Source organism: Lontra canadensis, unplaced genomic scaffold, assembly GCF_010015895.1.
Source record: "Lontra canadensis isolate GAN:19392208 unplaced genomic scaffold, GSC_riverotter_1.0 scaffold102, whole genome shotgun sequence".
NCBI classification, from domain to species: Eukaryota; Metazoa; Chordata; class Mammalia; order Carnivora; family Mustelidae; genus Lontra; species Lontra canadensis.
Window position 1 is genome coordinate 3,074,475 of NW_022631096.1, and position 14,909 is coordinate 3,089,383.

The 14,909-nt window shown below is 43.7% G+C and overlaps 1 protein-coding gene across 4 annotated transcripts in view; it reads left to right on the forward strand.

Annotated features, from left to right (window-relative positions):
- The first annotated feature begins 1,720 nt into the window (after positions 1–1,720).
- Positions 1,721–14,909, forward strand: part of NRG1 (neuregulin 1) — a 1,091,656-nt gene continuing 1,078,467 nt past the window's right edge. For 2 of the 4 annotated variants that reach the window (XM_032838157.1, XM_032838159.1), the window contains exon 1: positions 1,723–2,530. In XM_032838157.1, the coding sequence (XP_032694048.1) occupies positions 1,795–2,530 (736 nt within the window). In that variant the 5' untranslated portion in view covers positions 1,723–1,794. Of the gene's footprint in view, positions 2,531–14,909 lie in introns of all 4 variants that reach the window. The other 2 variants (XM_032838156.1, XM_032838158.1) reach the window with 2 other exon arrangements.

Sequence of the window (14,909 nt, forward strand, 5' to 3'; positions counted from 1 at the left end):
AAGATATTATGAAGAGTGCTTTTAAAATCTTAGATTCTCACCACGTGGATTTATTGGCTATTGGATAACAACTTCAACTCAGTTTTACGAGGTCACTGAATATATTTTTCACCATAAAAAAGCCTAAGAGGAAATATTTTCTTTTAAAGATTTTTTTTCTTTTTAATTTATCTATTTGACAGAGAGAGACAGATCACAAGTAGGCAGAGATGCAGGCAGAGAGAGGAGGAAGCAGGCTCACCTCCGAGCGGAGGGCCGGACGCAGGACTCCATCCCAGGACCCTGAGATCATGACCTGAGCTGAAGACAGAGGCTTAACCCACTGAGCCACCCAGGCACCTCAGAAGTATTTTCTTTTAAATGCTGAAAATGTGTTCTCTTTCTATGGAGTGGTACTTGTTTGAAAAGAACATCCCTGGGGGGTGGATTCTTGTTTTAAAAATAGCTCCTGAAATTTGGGGGGACAGGGTTGGGGAGGGGAGATGGGAATAAAGTTGGGGGGTATTCAGCTGGAATATTGAACCTACAGCTCCTCAGGTTTGAGATTTCTCTACCGGCAGTCATAGAAGCATCTTTGATTTTAATCATTCAACCAAACTGACTAGTTGACGAAGTGCCATAAACTTTATACAAAATGGCCTTATTGAGCAACTATTTTATTCAAACCTTGCTCCTATCAGCAGTACCACACAGGTCCTAAAATCCTGGGGAACCCGGGATTTCAACGGAGGAAAAGGCAGGGATAAGCAAGACTCTGGTGCCACACAAGGTTCGAAATGAGGCGTCATACCTTAAGTGTTCACTGTGTGTGTGCACGTTTGCAGAAGAGCGAGCGTGATGTAAAGTTGCTTTAATTGGCGCTTGTCTGCGGTGAACATGTTGCTCCCTTTTGACTCTCAAGTATCCAGTTCACCCAAAACTTTTCTGAAATGAGGACCCGCATCTCCCGTGTCCCCCTCGCCTTTCTCGGCCGGCTCCCCCCGCGGTCGGACGTCCTGCGCCGGCTAACAGGTCCCCGATTGCTGAAGCGTCACCTCTCACTCCCCAGTAAATCTCCGCAGCCCACTCGGACTGCAGCCGGTTTTCCGTCCGGCCTCCCATTGCAGCAATCAGGGCGGCCGAGAGGGAGGAGGCGCGCCTGGAAGGCGAGACCGAGGAGGACAAACTCGCGGGCCGGGCTCCGGAATCAGCATGGGGAAAGGAAGTGCGGGGCGAGTTCGCACCACAGGTAAACAGGCTGGCGAGGCGCAGGGCGCTGCCGCCGCCGCGGCCACCCAGCGATTTCCAGGCACGCAACTCCGCCTCCAGGGCTCTCTCCCTCGCGCTCTCGCCCAGCCGCTCGCTCGCAGCCTCAGCAGCCGCCGCAGCATCACTTCACACAAAGGACTGTTACCCGCTGAGCAGCTCCTCCACCTCCACGTCCTCCTCCTGTGACAGCAGCCCCGACAGCAGGGCTCGGGCGCGGCGGCGGCGGCGGCGCCGGGAGGACCTGTCACTCCCAGCAACCGAAGCGGTGGCAGCGGCATTTTTTTTTCTTTAATATTTTGCTTTAATCTTACCCCCTAATACCTCTTCGCCTTTCTGTGGTTCCACCCACCTCTTCCCTCCTCCTCCTCTTCTTCCTCCTCCCATAAACAAGTCTCCCACACCCCTCCCCAATAAATAAATAAAAGGAGGAGGGTAGGGGGGGAGGAGGAGTGGTGTAGGGGGGAGGAGGAGAGGAAAAGGGAGGCAGCGCGAGAGAGCGAGGCAGAGTCCGAACCGACAGCCAGGAGCCCGCACGCACCTCGCACCATGAGATGGCGACGCTCCCCGCGCCGCTCCGGGAGTGCCGGCCCCCGGGCCCCGCGCCCCGGCCCCGCTGCCCGCTCGCCGCCGCCGCTGCTGCCGCTGCTGCTGCTGCTGCTGTGGACCGCGGCCCTGGCGCCGGGGGCGGCCGCCGGCGACAGAGCGGCTCCCGCGGGGGCCTCGGTGTGCTACTCGTCCCCGCCCAGCGTGGGCTCGGTGCAGGAGCTGGCTCAGCGCGCCGCGGTGGTGATCGAGGGAAAGGTGCACCCGCCGCGGCGGCAGCAGGGGGCACTCGACAGGAAGGCGGCGGCGGGCGAGGCAGGGGCGTGGGGAGGCGAGCGCGAGCCGCCAGCCGCCGGCCCGGGAGCGCTGGGGCTGCCCGCCCCGGACCCGCTGCCCACCGCCAACGGGACCGTGCCCTCCTGGCCCAGCGCCCCGGCGCCCAGCGCGGGCGAGCCCGGAGAAGAGGCGCCCTATCTGGTGAAGGTGCACCAGGTGTGGGCGGTGAAAGCCGGGGGCTTGAAGAAGGACTCGCTGCTCACCGTGCGCCTGGGGGCTTGGGGCCACCCTGCTTTTCCCTCCTGCGGGAGGCTCAAGGAGGACAGCAGGTACATCTTCTTCATGGAGCCCGATGCCAACAGCAGCAGCCGCGCGCCGGCCGCCTTCCGAGCCTCTTTCCCCCCTCTCGAGACGGGCCGGAACCTCAAGAAGGAGGTCAGCCGGGTGCTGTGCAAGCGGTGCGGTAAGTTCCTCGCCCCTCGGGGCGCGCTCCGGCCGGGCGGGGAGGTCGCGGGCCCGGTGCCGCGGGCTCCGGGGGCCCGACGGCTGCAGAGCAGACGCGGGCTGCGGAGTTGAGTTTTCGGGCTTGTGGACTCGAAGCGATTCTCAGAGAAGGTTTCGCGGATTGGATTCCACGGGCAGCGCCTTTTCCAGTTACCTGTTTCCTGGGCTTCGCCATTGGTGAGAGCCCAAGTTTGGTCCTCGGTTGGGGCGGCCTGAAACTTTTTCATCCCTTGGGGTTTCTTTCATCAAGTAGGATGGAGATAGGCCGACTGCTTTCTTGGGAGTGCATCGTTGAACTTGGTTTTGCTTGGGAGGCGCTGACTATGCGTGGGCCGCCGTGTGGGGGCTTTTCCTTTGAAGGAGGAAGGGTGAGTCCGACAGGATTTTCACGCCTTTCCTTCCCTTGGGAGTCCTGAGTGTGGAGATGGTCAGGGGTCTGGGTCTGCGGGAGGCCTCGCGAGGAAATGTGACGGAGTTTTTGGCCAACTCCGTGTCCAACAGATAGGTGCTCTCTGTACCTCGTGAGTAGGTACATGGGAGAAGTATGAAGTTGGGTCATTCATTTTTGGTGAAGTCATCTCGAGAATTTTTGTTTTCACAGTATTTTGGTTTGGAGTATGTTTTGGCGCGTCCGTGAATCAGAGCAGATGAACGTAGTTACGGAGCTTCACGTGTAGGCCCTGAAGGAGGGTTTGGGAAACTAGACCTTTCCCCATTTTACCCGTGGAAAGTATTCTTCTCAGGTCTCCTTAATGTGATCAGGTCTGAGAAATTAGCTGATTACATTTCTGAGGTAGCATTGCCTTTATGGCATTCATAAAATAATTTCTAGGTTCGAACTGTCTCTATAATTTCCTGATTACCATACAATCACTAAAACATAGCAGGGTATCTTCACAAACCATAAATTAACATGATTACACATCACAAATTCTAACATGCACTGTAGCTTTTCCCTGTGTCTTTGTGTATCTGTCTTCTAGATGGTTGGGTTAATTGAATTTTTACAAAACTCAGCACCATGCCATGCTCCGTCTGCCTGTGATGCAAAGTGTGTCAGTTCTCTTAAATTCGAGTCTGATGATAGCCAGTTATTTAAATTTCTGGTTGGCATTTGCGGTGCTTCTATTCTGCAGTTAACTGATACCTAACGATTTGGTTTTAATGACAAGAAAGAGCATTGCTCATCCACCATTTCCCTATTTTAACAATGTACTTCGTGCGCCAGACCTGTTCAGATTGCACCACTCTGTGGACAGAAGCTGTTCTCAGACAGTGGTGCTGATGAGGGCTGAGTGACGTTGGGATTCCCCGGGTCTGGCTGATAGAGGTCACTGTAAAACATGGGAAAAGCTCTGCTGGGAGCTGTCTTATTAGGGAACACGAAAGCTCAACACCATTGTACTGCAGCATATGTTACTCTGTTCTAGGTCCTGAAACAAAACCTTTGAAACCATACTATTGTCCAATTTCCCCCATGCTCTATTATATGTAATTCAGAAAGGATTTTGCATTTACCCCAAATCATGAGTTGTGAATCGTGTACTATACATGGTGGTAATTGATACAAAAGGGAGAGTAGTTGGCAATGACTCCTGGGTTTGGGGGTGTTACTGGATTAGCAATGGAGTTTTGTGTTTTGACTAGAAATAAATGTCAGACTTCAGGGATAAAGTTCTTATAGGCATCCAGAGGATGTTTGGAAATGGAATATTCATGTTGTGGGGAGAAATACTATTCTGTTTTTGTGCTTCTAAGGGGAAAACCTTCAGGAGGATAGTTTTGCCCTTTTGTTTGCGAAAAGAAATACATAGAAAACTGGCATGCTAAGCAAAGCAGGTTTTTTTTTTTTTCCCCAATGAACTGGAATTCTCCCTGCATATAATTGAGTAGATTAAGAAATCATGAAGTTACTGCTCCAGGTTTGTATAATGATTGTGTATGTTTGGTGGTGTAAGTGTTCATTACTTCAAGGTAGAATATTGAGTGAAACCTTAAAGGTGAGGACTGATGGAAATCATGCTGAAAGTTTCTCTTGCATTTTTATGAACATAGTAGTTATTATACTGTTGTGGGATAAAAGTAAGGAGTATGGGCTGTTTTGCTTGATATAATATAAACTCGGTAAACCCATTTTGGAATATTGGGTTTAAAAGAGTGCATGTGAGAATGTGAAAAGTTGTGAAATCTCCCAGTTGGGTGGTTTCTGTTAACAATGTCATTCACAACCTCCCAGGCAAAGGAACATAAATTGGAGAAGATACAGAGAGAACAGGGGCTGATTTGTCCTGGTTGAGCTGGCCCTGTGTGCTGCTGGTGAGATTTCAGGGAGAGTGATGGAGGGGACCGTTCTTATCTAACGACATGAAGCTGCCCTGGGGGTGTGACGGTTGCGTTCCTGCCTGAGCCATGATGCCAGGCTGGAGAGGGAATATAGCAAAGTCATTTTGCGATATCATACCCTGGGGAACAGTTTCCAGCTCTCATGCGCTCAGCTGCAGTGTGTTGTTTCCTACAAGTTGCTTACTAGTGTAGAAACTACACATGCAACAGATTAGCTTTAGGGTTGAGCTAACAGAAGGCTTCCCTGAATTTTTTTCTCCTCTTTTTTTTTTTTTTTAAACCCCATCCAAGATAAACTCTGAGCAGTGTCTGTATAAAAAGTTCTCTCCTGAAAAATGATCTTTTGAAACAAACTGTTTAGTGTATTTTAGAAGAAAACACAGAATTTCATAGCTCGTTTGCTTTATATTTGAAGTTTGTATAAATTACATACACTTCTTGTAGTTATTTAAATGCTTCCTGGTCTTTGCTTTTGCTCTTGCTCACTGAACAAGCTAAGAAATATTTTTAGGTTTTATATTAATTGGAATGCAAACTAAATTGCTGTTCAATTAAATTTCTGTTATTCAAACAAATCATTGGTTGATGCACTACGACTTTACTTTTCAAAGCACTGCAGTTATACTAGGCAGAAAATCCTTTCTAAAATGGAGTAAAAGTATTGGTGTTGAACAACCTCTATAATTGGGCCATGAAGATTTGTACATTGTCGTCTTTCAAGCCAAAGTAAATATTTGGTATATCTTGTAATACTGGAATGTATTGATAACATAAGCATGTTTATCAAATATTTATGATAAATGGCATTTACCTTTTTTAATCTCCTCAATAACTATTTAATAAAGTGACCTGACCTTATGGTGTTATGAAAATGACAAATGCTGCAGGGATTTTTCAGCCAGCACTGAAAAAAATAGTTCTTAATAAAAGCTATATTAAGTAAGTAGCAATAGGAACAGATACAGCTTGGCTGCTTGTGTTTCATAAATAAACATGTAAATTTAATTTCCCAAGTGTTTGTGACTGCTCTCTTTAAACTATAAATCTTACTGTTAAAAATCTGTACTCAAAACACTTCTGTCGAGGAGAGAAACTGTATATATACTTATTTCTATTTATGATAACAAAAGGAAGACCAAGATCGCTCATTTGGAAAAACAACTTCTTGAAATAAAAATGTTTTAAAAGGGGAATTTAAGTATCTGAAGTGGAATATTTTATAAGCACTAGAGGATAGTTCTCATTAGTTGTGGGAGATCTGTAAATCCTCGGAATCTAAGAAAAGTTTTACCATATGTCCTAATGTATTAGGTAAGACGGGGAAGCTTAAACAGCACCAAGGGGCGAAACGATGAGCTGTCCTTCTGCTGGCCTGTGTATTTATAGCAAATGAGAGCAGAAGACGTGATTGGGCAGGTTACTGCCTTTGTCAAATGTAATCTATTCATTGTTCAGGGAATCTCCTTTTCTTTGAAGCCCATTTTCCTATTTTTTTTTTCTTAATTATAAACATAACTTTAAAAAAAACATATTTTTAAATATCAGTGACAATTTATGAATTGGCCCTATGTCCAAAGACCTTGAAACTTTCACCTGCCCTTAGTACTTCATAATACTTAGGTTCTTGGTTTGGTTGTTTTTGATATGCTTAAATAATCCGAAAAGCTTCTCTTTACAGATCGGTCTTATTGAAAGAGTATTTTGATTGGCCTTATAGAAATAAATGATAATAATGAAAACAAAAAACATGATGAAAAACAGTGGTAGGCATTCATTGACCATTACATTCATTAAAAGTAAATAATGAAAAAGTATATGATGAAAACTAAAGGTAAAAAATTAGGGCTCCTATGACTCATGCAATTTGTTGCCAAAAACAATATCGTAACATGCCTTAGTCAAAGTTTTCATGAGGAAGTGATAACTCCTTTGTATGTTTCTTATTTTTAAATATCAGAAATGACTTTTGTGGACCGTTTTCCATCCATATGAGAATGTTCTAACTTTGTGCTCACTTCAGCAGCACCTATACTAAGAATGTTCTAACTTTGTGCATGCACATGTTACTCTATGCTCTGATGTAATAAAACTTAAGTTAAAATTAAAGTAACATTATGAAAGATCATATGACCTAGCTTCCCCAAATATGGGTCACTTTGTAACATATAACAAGTGATGAGTGATACATTCTGCCGTACTTTTAAATCCAAAGCCCAGTGACTTGAGAATTTACAGAATACCGACTTAAGGCTTACTAGCTTGAGGTAAATACTAATTGAGAGGCTGTGTTTTCATATTGCTTAGTGCCGTGATGTGCTTGAGGCAAGCCTTTAAACAGGAGGCAAGCCTAGCTCTCTGTCCCCAAATGATCCATACAGGTTGAAGTAGAGAAAATAAGAGAAATTTTGGTGAAATTGAAAGCTTAAAATGGGTTGACTCATCTCTGCTTGGCATAGATCCAATTTTTAGGGAAAAATTCCCCCCACTTTAGACTTGCCATCAAGGAATCCTAGAGAGAGATACAAACGTGGTAATTTACATTATTATTATTATTATTATTTTTTAGTCCTTAAGAGAACCAGGATATTTTTCCCTATGGAAAACCGTTTCTGTGCAAACCATGTCCTAACCTTGGTTCACCCCATTAGGACCTAGTAAAATTTTTATCTTGTTTTTCATAATAACCAAAAAAAAAAAAAACAACCCCAATGAAAAATAAATTTAGTTTACCCACAGCTTGGATGGTACATGGGAGACAGTCCTGCCAGTTCCTACCTGAGGCTCTGTATGTGTACTCCCTTCTTCTCTGTTTCTTGTGTGAGGGCGCTGCAAGGGAAGGCTTTAGGTAAACAGTGAGGCTCATGGTTGGGTAGTAGTCTGTGAGAGTGAAATATAGGATTGCTGCTCATCATTAAATGATTAGCCTTCTCTTGACACCTTGGAATTCGGCTGCCTGGATCCAGATGTGTCAGAAAACCGGTATCTTCGATCACAATACTGTGAATGTAGGTGGTCTTTCTGTGTCTGATAGTCTCCTTTTCTATCTGAGGAAGACCCAGACAGTAATCTGCATTGTATCTCAATTTCAGAAGTTGTTCTCCCAAAGCTCAAGGCTCTGGCTTTGGATATCTGCACAGAGTGTTGGGGACTGGAAGAAAACAGCTCAGAGTGGTGCATGATTCTGGAGCTGGTAGCCAGATTTAGGAGGTAGTGCTGGGCCAAGATAACCTGGAGGAGGGAATTGTTTCTTTGCTTTTGGCTCTGCTGTGCCAAAACATGTGAGCCGAACTGAGCCAGCACAAGGGGATATTCCTGACGATGGCACTACAGTCTTGGTGGTGGGCACATCTGGGAGCTCAGAACATGGAGGGGGTGTGAGAAGAGAGGTGAGGCATTGTCTGCTTTGCTAAATTTGGAAAGCTCCAGCAGTAATACTGTCATCCCAAGTGTTTGTCACCAGTCTGGGAATTACCACTGAGGCGAAGGAAGCTAAAAAATTGAGGGGCTAACTAAAGCCCTGTGGTTCTAACTACCCCTCACTGAGTTTGTATCTTTTCCCTTCTCTTTGATAAGCATATATTGCTTGGCTGTTATGTGTAGATGAAATACTTATTAAATCATTTTAAAAAATGACAGAAGCATCCCAGCTTATTGGATAGTAGCAATCATTGTTCCTTCTTTCAAATTTTGAAAGAAGGGGGAAAAAAACCCAAAAAACCACAGCCCTTTCTGTTTTTTTTTCTTCGGGTCTCTTACTTGGTGAGATGAGTATCTGTAGGAAGTAGCATATAGAGCCATATCCTGCCAGGACACTGTTTCTTCCACTCACCACCCAGAGCCCACTTCTGGATCTACTTTTGGGCTTCAGAAAAAGGTGGCTTAATTTCTCAAAACTGGTTTCTCCTCAATTATTTCTGGATAATATTGATTCTGTGTAGTCTATGGCTCCAGCTGGGGGGAAAAATGCCCTTGTTGTGAAGACCGACGAGCACAGAGGGATTTGGGAGTTCATGAATCCCTTTTGCTGTTTGGAGCAGACCCACTCCCACATCACCCCACCTCATTTTGGGTACTAAATCTCAGTACTCAGAAACCGTCTGTTCATCCTTGATCTCCCCCCACAGGGGTTTAGCCACCTCAGCTATATAAGGTCTGTTCTTATAACTGAAGCTGAAAAGGCACTGCTTGTATCCCTAAGAAGTAATAAAGAGATTTTAGATGAGTTACTGCCCCCCCAACCCTATTTTTGATACACCCCGTCCTCTCTTGGCTAGACTGCAGGTGGGATGGCACATGTCCATTTGGGCTGTGATGAATAATGAGCTCCTTTTCCGTGACTGTCTCCACCGGCCCTGGAGACACTCCGGGCCGTGATGTGTTATCAGGGAAGCAGCAGATGCAGTGGCAGCATTTTCCTCCACTGCAGGGAGCATCCTGGCTGCACCTCTGTACAGAACATGGCAGCTGTCTATGAGGAGAAGGATGGCCGTGTTTGCTTCAAATAGAATTTGTCGTTAGACTTTGCCCTTGGGAAGTGATCCTGGCAGGGAGGGCTCTTTGGTGACTGCCAGGATGGAACTCTTCTGCTCAGAGCGCTGGTGCTCCTCCTTGTCCTGTCAGCAGCACAGAAGGGCCCAGCTTTGAAAATTCCCAGGCTCTTTACCTCTTTGCAAGCCCGGATGCCCCTGAGATGCTGTCCCTCCTTTGCATTGGTTCCTGTCCACCGAGATTGCTTGCATCTTGTACCAGCAACTTTTCATTCTTTGGAGCAGGAAGTTATTAAAAACCCTAGACTCTTGGACTGTAGTCTAATTCTGGTGTGTTTTTTATTCTTTCCAATTATGGTAACAAAATTAACCGTTTTAAACATTTTTTTTTAAAGTGTGCAGTTCAGTGGCATTAAGTGTTCACATAGCTGGGCAACTATCACCACCATCCGTCTCTATAACTTCATCTTCCTGAACTGAAACTCCAGAGCCATTAAGTAACTCCCTCCTCCCTCCTCCGTGCAGGCCCTGGCAGCTACCATTCCAGTTTTTATCTCCATGAATTTGACTATTCTAAGTGCCTTGTATAAGTGGAATCCTACAGTTTTTGACTTTTTGTGACTGGCTTATTTTACTTGGCATTAATGTCTTTAAGTTTAGTCTGTGTTTTACCATGTGTCAGAATTTCCTTCCTTTTTAAGGCTGAATAATATCCCATTGCATGTATATAGCACATTTTTTTTTTTTCATCTGTCGGTAGACCTTGAGGTTGCTTCTACCTTTTGGTTACTGGGAATAAAGCTTCTATGATCACGAACATACAAATAGCTGTTCACGACCTTGTTTTCATTTATTTTGAGTGTATACCAGAAGTGCAGTTGTCGGATCCCATGGTCATTCTACGTTTAATTTTTCGAGGAACCACCATGTTGTTTTCCATTGCAGTTGCGCCATGTTCCATTCCAGGCAAGGCACAAAGGTTCCGGTTTCTCCATGTGCCCTAAGGTGTGTTGTTTTCTTTCGGTTTGATAACCGCCAACCTAATGGGGGTGAAGTGGTGGTGAACCGTTTTTATATTGTTTTCTGTTCAAAGTTAGTGCCTCTAATTACGCTGTCACTAATAAGAAACAAAAGTGCTCAGAAAACGAGGTGTTCATCTGTTCAACTCTTAATTTACACGGTATTAAACTCCTGAATCTGAAGCCACCAAATTAACAAAATTACCACAGATAATAACTTAATAAAAACCAATAAAAGATTTAAAGAGTAGACTTGGCCTTTGGTCACCATAAGAATATTATTTGTCTTCATAATTCTCTCAACATCATCTAGAAAGGCTCCTTATCATATATGGATCAGTATCAGAATCTTTTAATTGATTTTATTTTTCATTGAATGTCTATCTCCCCTTCATTTCCTTGCTCTATTCTGTCCACTGCTCAAAATTTCCTTCTATTAAACTATACTAGAGAACGAGTCCTTCTAAAATACTTTCATTAGGCCTTTCTCTGCTCAGAAAGTTTCAATGGACGTATAGAGTTAACTACAGATTGGATAGTCCCAGTCTTCCTTACTCCAAACCACGCCTAATCTTCCTCAGTTTTACTGTATGAATGTTTTTATCCAGTCTAACTGCTCCACAAAAAGGCCATGCACTTTCCTACTCTGTTTCTCCGTAGGCCATTTCTTCTGCCTTGATCTGCCTCCTCGCTCATTTCTGCCTGTGAAAATTCTGTCTCCTTCAAGGGACAGCTCAGATCCTGCTGCTTCTATGACAGTCCCATTAATGATCCTGTGGGAAATACTCACTGCAGCCTTTGAACACAGCACCTTTTTACTGCATGTTTGATACCTGGTGCCGTTACAAAGTTTCCTTATGTTATCTTTGTTAAAAAAAAAAATGATGTTCTAAAAAATTTTCTGTGTATTGTCTTGTCTCCCTCACTAGACCACAGTATTCTGGTGGGTAGCCTCTTCGGGGATGGGTTGGGGTAGGTGGGCGGTCGTCAACTTATTCACAAGTGCAAAGTGCCCAGCCCCAGAGTCAGGAGAACTGCTTTCTACTTCCAGCTTTGCAGTTTCCTACCTGTGTAGTTTGGGTAAGTAAATTTCCCTCTGGCTCCCTATTCCCTAATATGCAGAACGAGAGGGAAGAACTAAAACACTCTTCATGGTTCATTCAAAGTGCATCTGGTCCTCATTCAGAAATGACCCAACATATAAACCACTTCTGCTACTGCTCCTAGAGCTTTTCTCTTCCTTTCTTATTTTTGCATTGTTCTAAGGCTAATTATGGAAAAACAATTGTGAAACTTTTAGGCAGTCTGAAAGGGCAGTAGGAGAGCTTAATGAGAGGGAGCCTTCATGCAAGAGTGTCTCCTTGTGATCCCTCAGGACTTTATGCCTCCACTGCCTTTTTTGACATTTTTGTTACATTGTCTAAAAGAGTAGCTGTTAGTTGTATTCATGAGCCTATTTTTTTGTTTGTTTGTCTGTTTTTTATTTTTTTTTCCCCCAGAAGCAAATAACCATTGTCTCTTCAGGCTTGTCTTTGAAATTATAAAGTATGGTTAACAGATAAATCCATGTTTTTAGAGCAAGAAAGTTCAGTCATTTGTTTCAGTAAAATGAAAATGAATGATTTGAAGTATGTTTTATTGTGAATTTTAATTTATTTTGAAATGTACATCTGGCACTGTTTTAGGTTCTAATAATGAACACTGTTGTGGGGATGGATGTGGCCAGTGCCAAGAGATGGGGAAGCTTGTTTTCAGCAGGATGGCAGCCCTTTTGGTGATGGTGGGGAGAGCATTCCTACCTTGATGCAGGGTCGGGGGAAGAGACTTTGTTTCTCAGCTTATGATGCTTGGGGTTTGGGCAAGAAAATAATCTTAGTCCTTTTATGAGTAGAACAAGCAATGCAGAAACAAGTTGTCAAATGAGGAGTAATTTGATCTGACTTTTTAAATTACTGCAGGAAGAGGCTTTGGCAGTTGCCACAGGGTCCAGGCAGGGCAGCACTGAGCTATATCCAGTTTTTTTCCCCTCTTCAGTTTGTCCTCCCTGAACCCCTGGTGAATTCATATACTCCAGCAGACCCAATGCTGCTTATAAATTGTGGCTCCGGAATCCCCATCTCTAGCCTATACCCAATTTTTTGGCTCCAGATCCATGGATCCATTTACTTACCTGATAATCTACCCAAATGTCCCTATATATTTATATTCAACATATTAAATGGTGTCTCATCCTCTTCCCTGCCAATCCATGTGCAAATCTGTGTTCTAATTGTGAAGTTACTACCACTACTATTATGATCACTCTGTTACTATCAGTGACTTTCTGGATTAACAACTGCTTCTGTGCCAGAGCCCCAGTCGCTGATCTGAATTCCTGTAACCACTCACCGAATGAGAGCATCATTTTCTTCTTGGTTCCTCCCAACCAGGAGCTTCTCTTTCTGCTGCCTATCAGTTTGGGAGATTCTGGATACTTTAACAAGATCTCCTTTCTCCCGTCCACCCCCAACTTCATTGTCTGCAGTGACTCCCGTTCTTAGTGTAAGCAACAACCTCTTTGCTCATGGGTTCTCTCCTTAAATTCCTTCTCTGTGCTGTTGGCAGAGTGATCTTTCTGATACAGAAAAGATCCTACTACATCCTTGTATAAGGCTCTTCGGTCGCTACCCAGATAAAATCCAGACTCCTGAGAATGGCATATAAGGCCTTCCAGCTTTTGTCCAAGTAGTCTTTTCCAGTTCCTCCTTGTGCCTGGAACCCTGTGCCACATTGCTGGCCTTGCTCCACGTGCTCCAAGTGGCTTTAGGTCTCTGTGAAAGGATGTATGATCTTCCCCTCTCCCAGAATGATTTGCTTCTTTTGCTGCCTTTGCTACCTGTCATTCTAGACCAGGTCCTTCAGTGGGAGAATGGTTAAACAAGGTATAATGACTTAGGGATATGTTCACAGTATATTGTCAAGTGGAAAAAGTATGTTATTTTACAATATGTGTATGTTTACTTTTTTGTGTGTGTGCGTGTGTGTATGATTGCTTTTATCTGTTCTCTATTTACCTCCTCTTTCTCTTTATCTTGTGTGTCCGTCTAAAGAGAAGTGAAAGCCTGCAAAGTTACATAACGGAAGGCTATGTGACAGTTGGGCATTGGACTTACTGATGGTTAGAATTTTCTTCATTTTGTTTTTCTATTTCTAAAGTTCCTAGAATCAAAGTGTATTACTTTTAGCAAAGAAAAGCAATAAATGCTGTTCTTCGTACTGATTTATAACAAGGACTGTGCCTTATTTAAGGATTTTTCCCCTCGAGAACATTGCCTTCCTCATAGTAGATGTATTTTTCAGGGTAGGCTGACTGCTGTAAGAAATGGTATCCCAAATATATAATGGTTCAGATGCAATAGTTTATATCTGCCCCATGTGTGGACATGGTACGAGATGTTCTAGTCTTGTGCTACTACCTGGGACATGGCTGAACCTCCCTTGAGACCATATTGGTTAAAACAGGCAGCATTCCAGTTTGTAATGGTCATTTTATCTTTAATAGCTTGGATATCCGAAAAGCAGAAATCTTTGTCTTTTGCCTCAGTGCAGTGGGAGTGCCCAGTCGGTATGTGTGGAGTGATTATACCAGCCATCCATGTTTACTATTGATAAACAGGGTGGATATTAACTACATGTTCTTCCTTGAGCTCAACTTAGCATTTTGTAGGTTAGTTTTCCAGTAAATCTTTAAAGTTTAATGCTCACTAGGTCTGGTTTCATTCAGTATCTTTGAAAAAGCAGAGGGTGAGGCCACATTGACTATGTCTTTCACTAGCATGTCAGGATGCCTTTTAGAGCTCTGTGTTTAACAAATCATTTTGATATAGGGACCATTGGAGAAATGCTCTCAGGCTTTATCACTGCTGACTTAATTGGGTTTCATGATGCACATTTCTTCTTAGTAGGATAAATTAAAATGGCTGATAAAACTGCCTGTAAAAGCAAAATTGTTAGGTTAAACCTGCCTGGTGTATTAAATGTATTGATGAGTACTCTTCCACCATTTTTAATCACTTTTATTAACTTTTCAGTAGTTTTATTTCCAGTAACTTGCTAAATAACTGTCATTATGTACTCAGTAATATTTCTCTTTAAAATACTATAGGAAAGTCCATGAAAATGATTGAGGTGCCAATATCATCCACTTACTTCCTGAGTGTAAGAATGGTTGGTGATTTTTTGATTAGCTGGGTGTATGCTTGTGCTTCCTCTGGGTAGCCCAGGGTGGGGAAAAGGAACCGATTCATAACAGGTGAGTAGAGAGACAAGAATGAATGCTTTTGAGGCTGTGTAAAATAATTAGTCTTTTGGGCATCCATATCATGCATGTTATTGTTAGTCTCTCTTTAAAAATCTTTTTATTTTTTAATCAAATACTAAGAAGATAAAGAAGATGCTTAAGAATTGTGTGAAGTATAAAGAATACTGATACATTTATTATGTCCTTCCT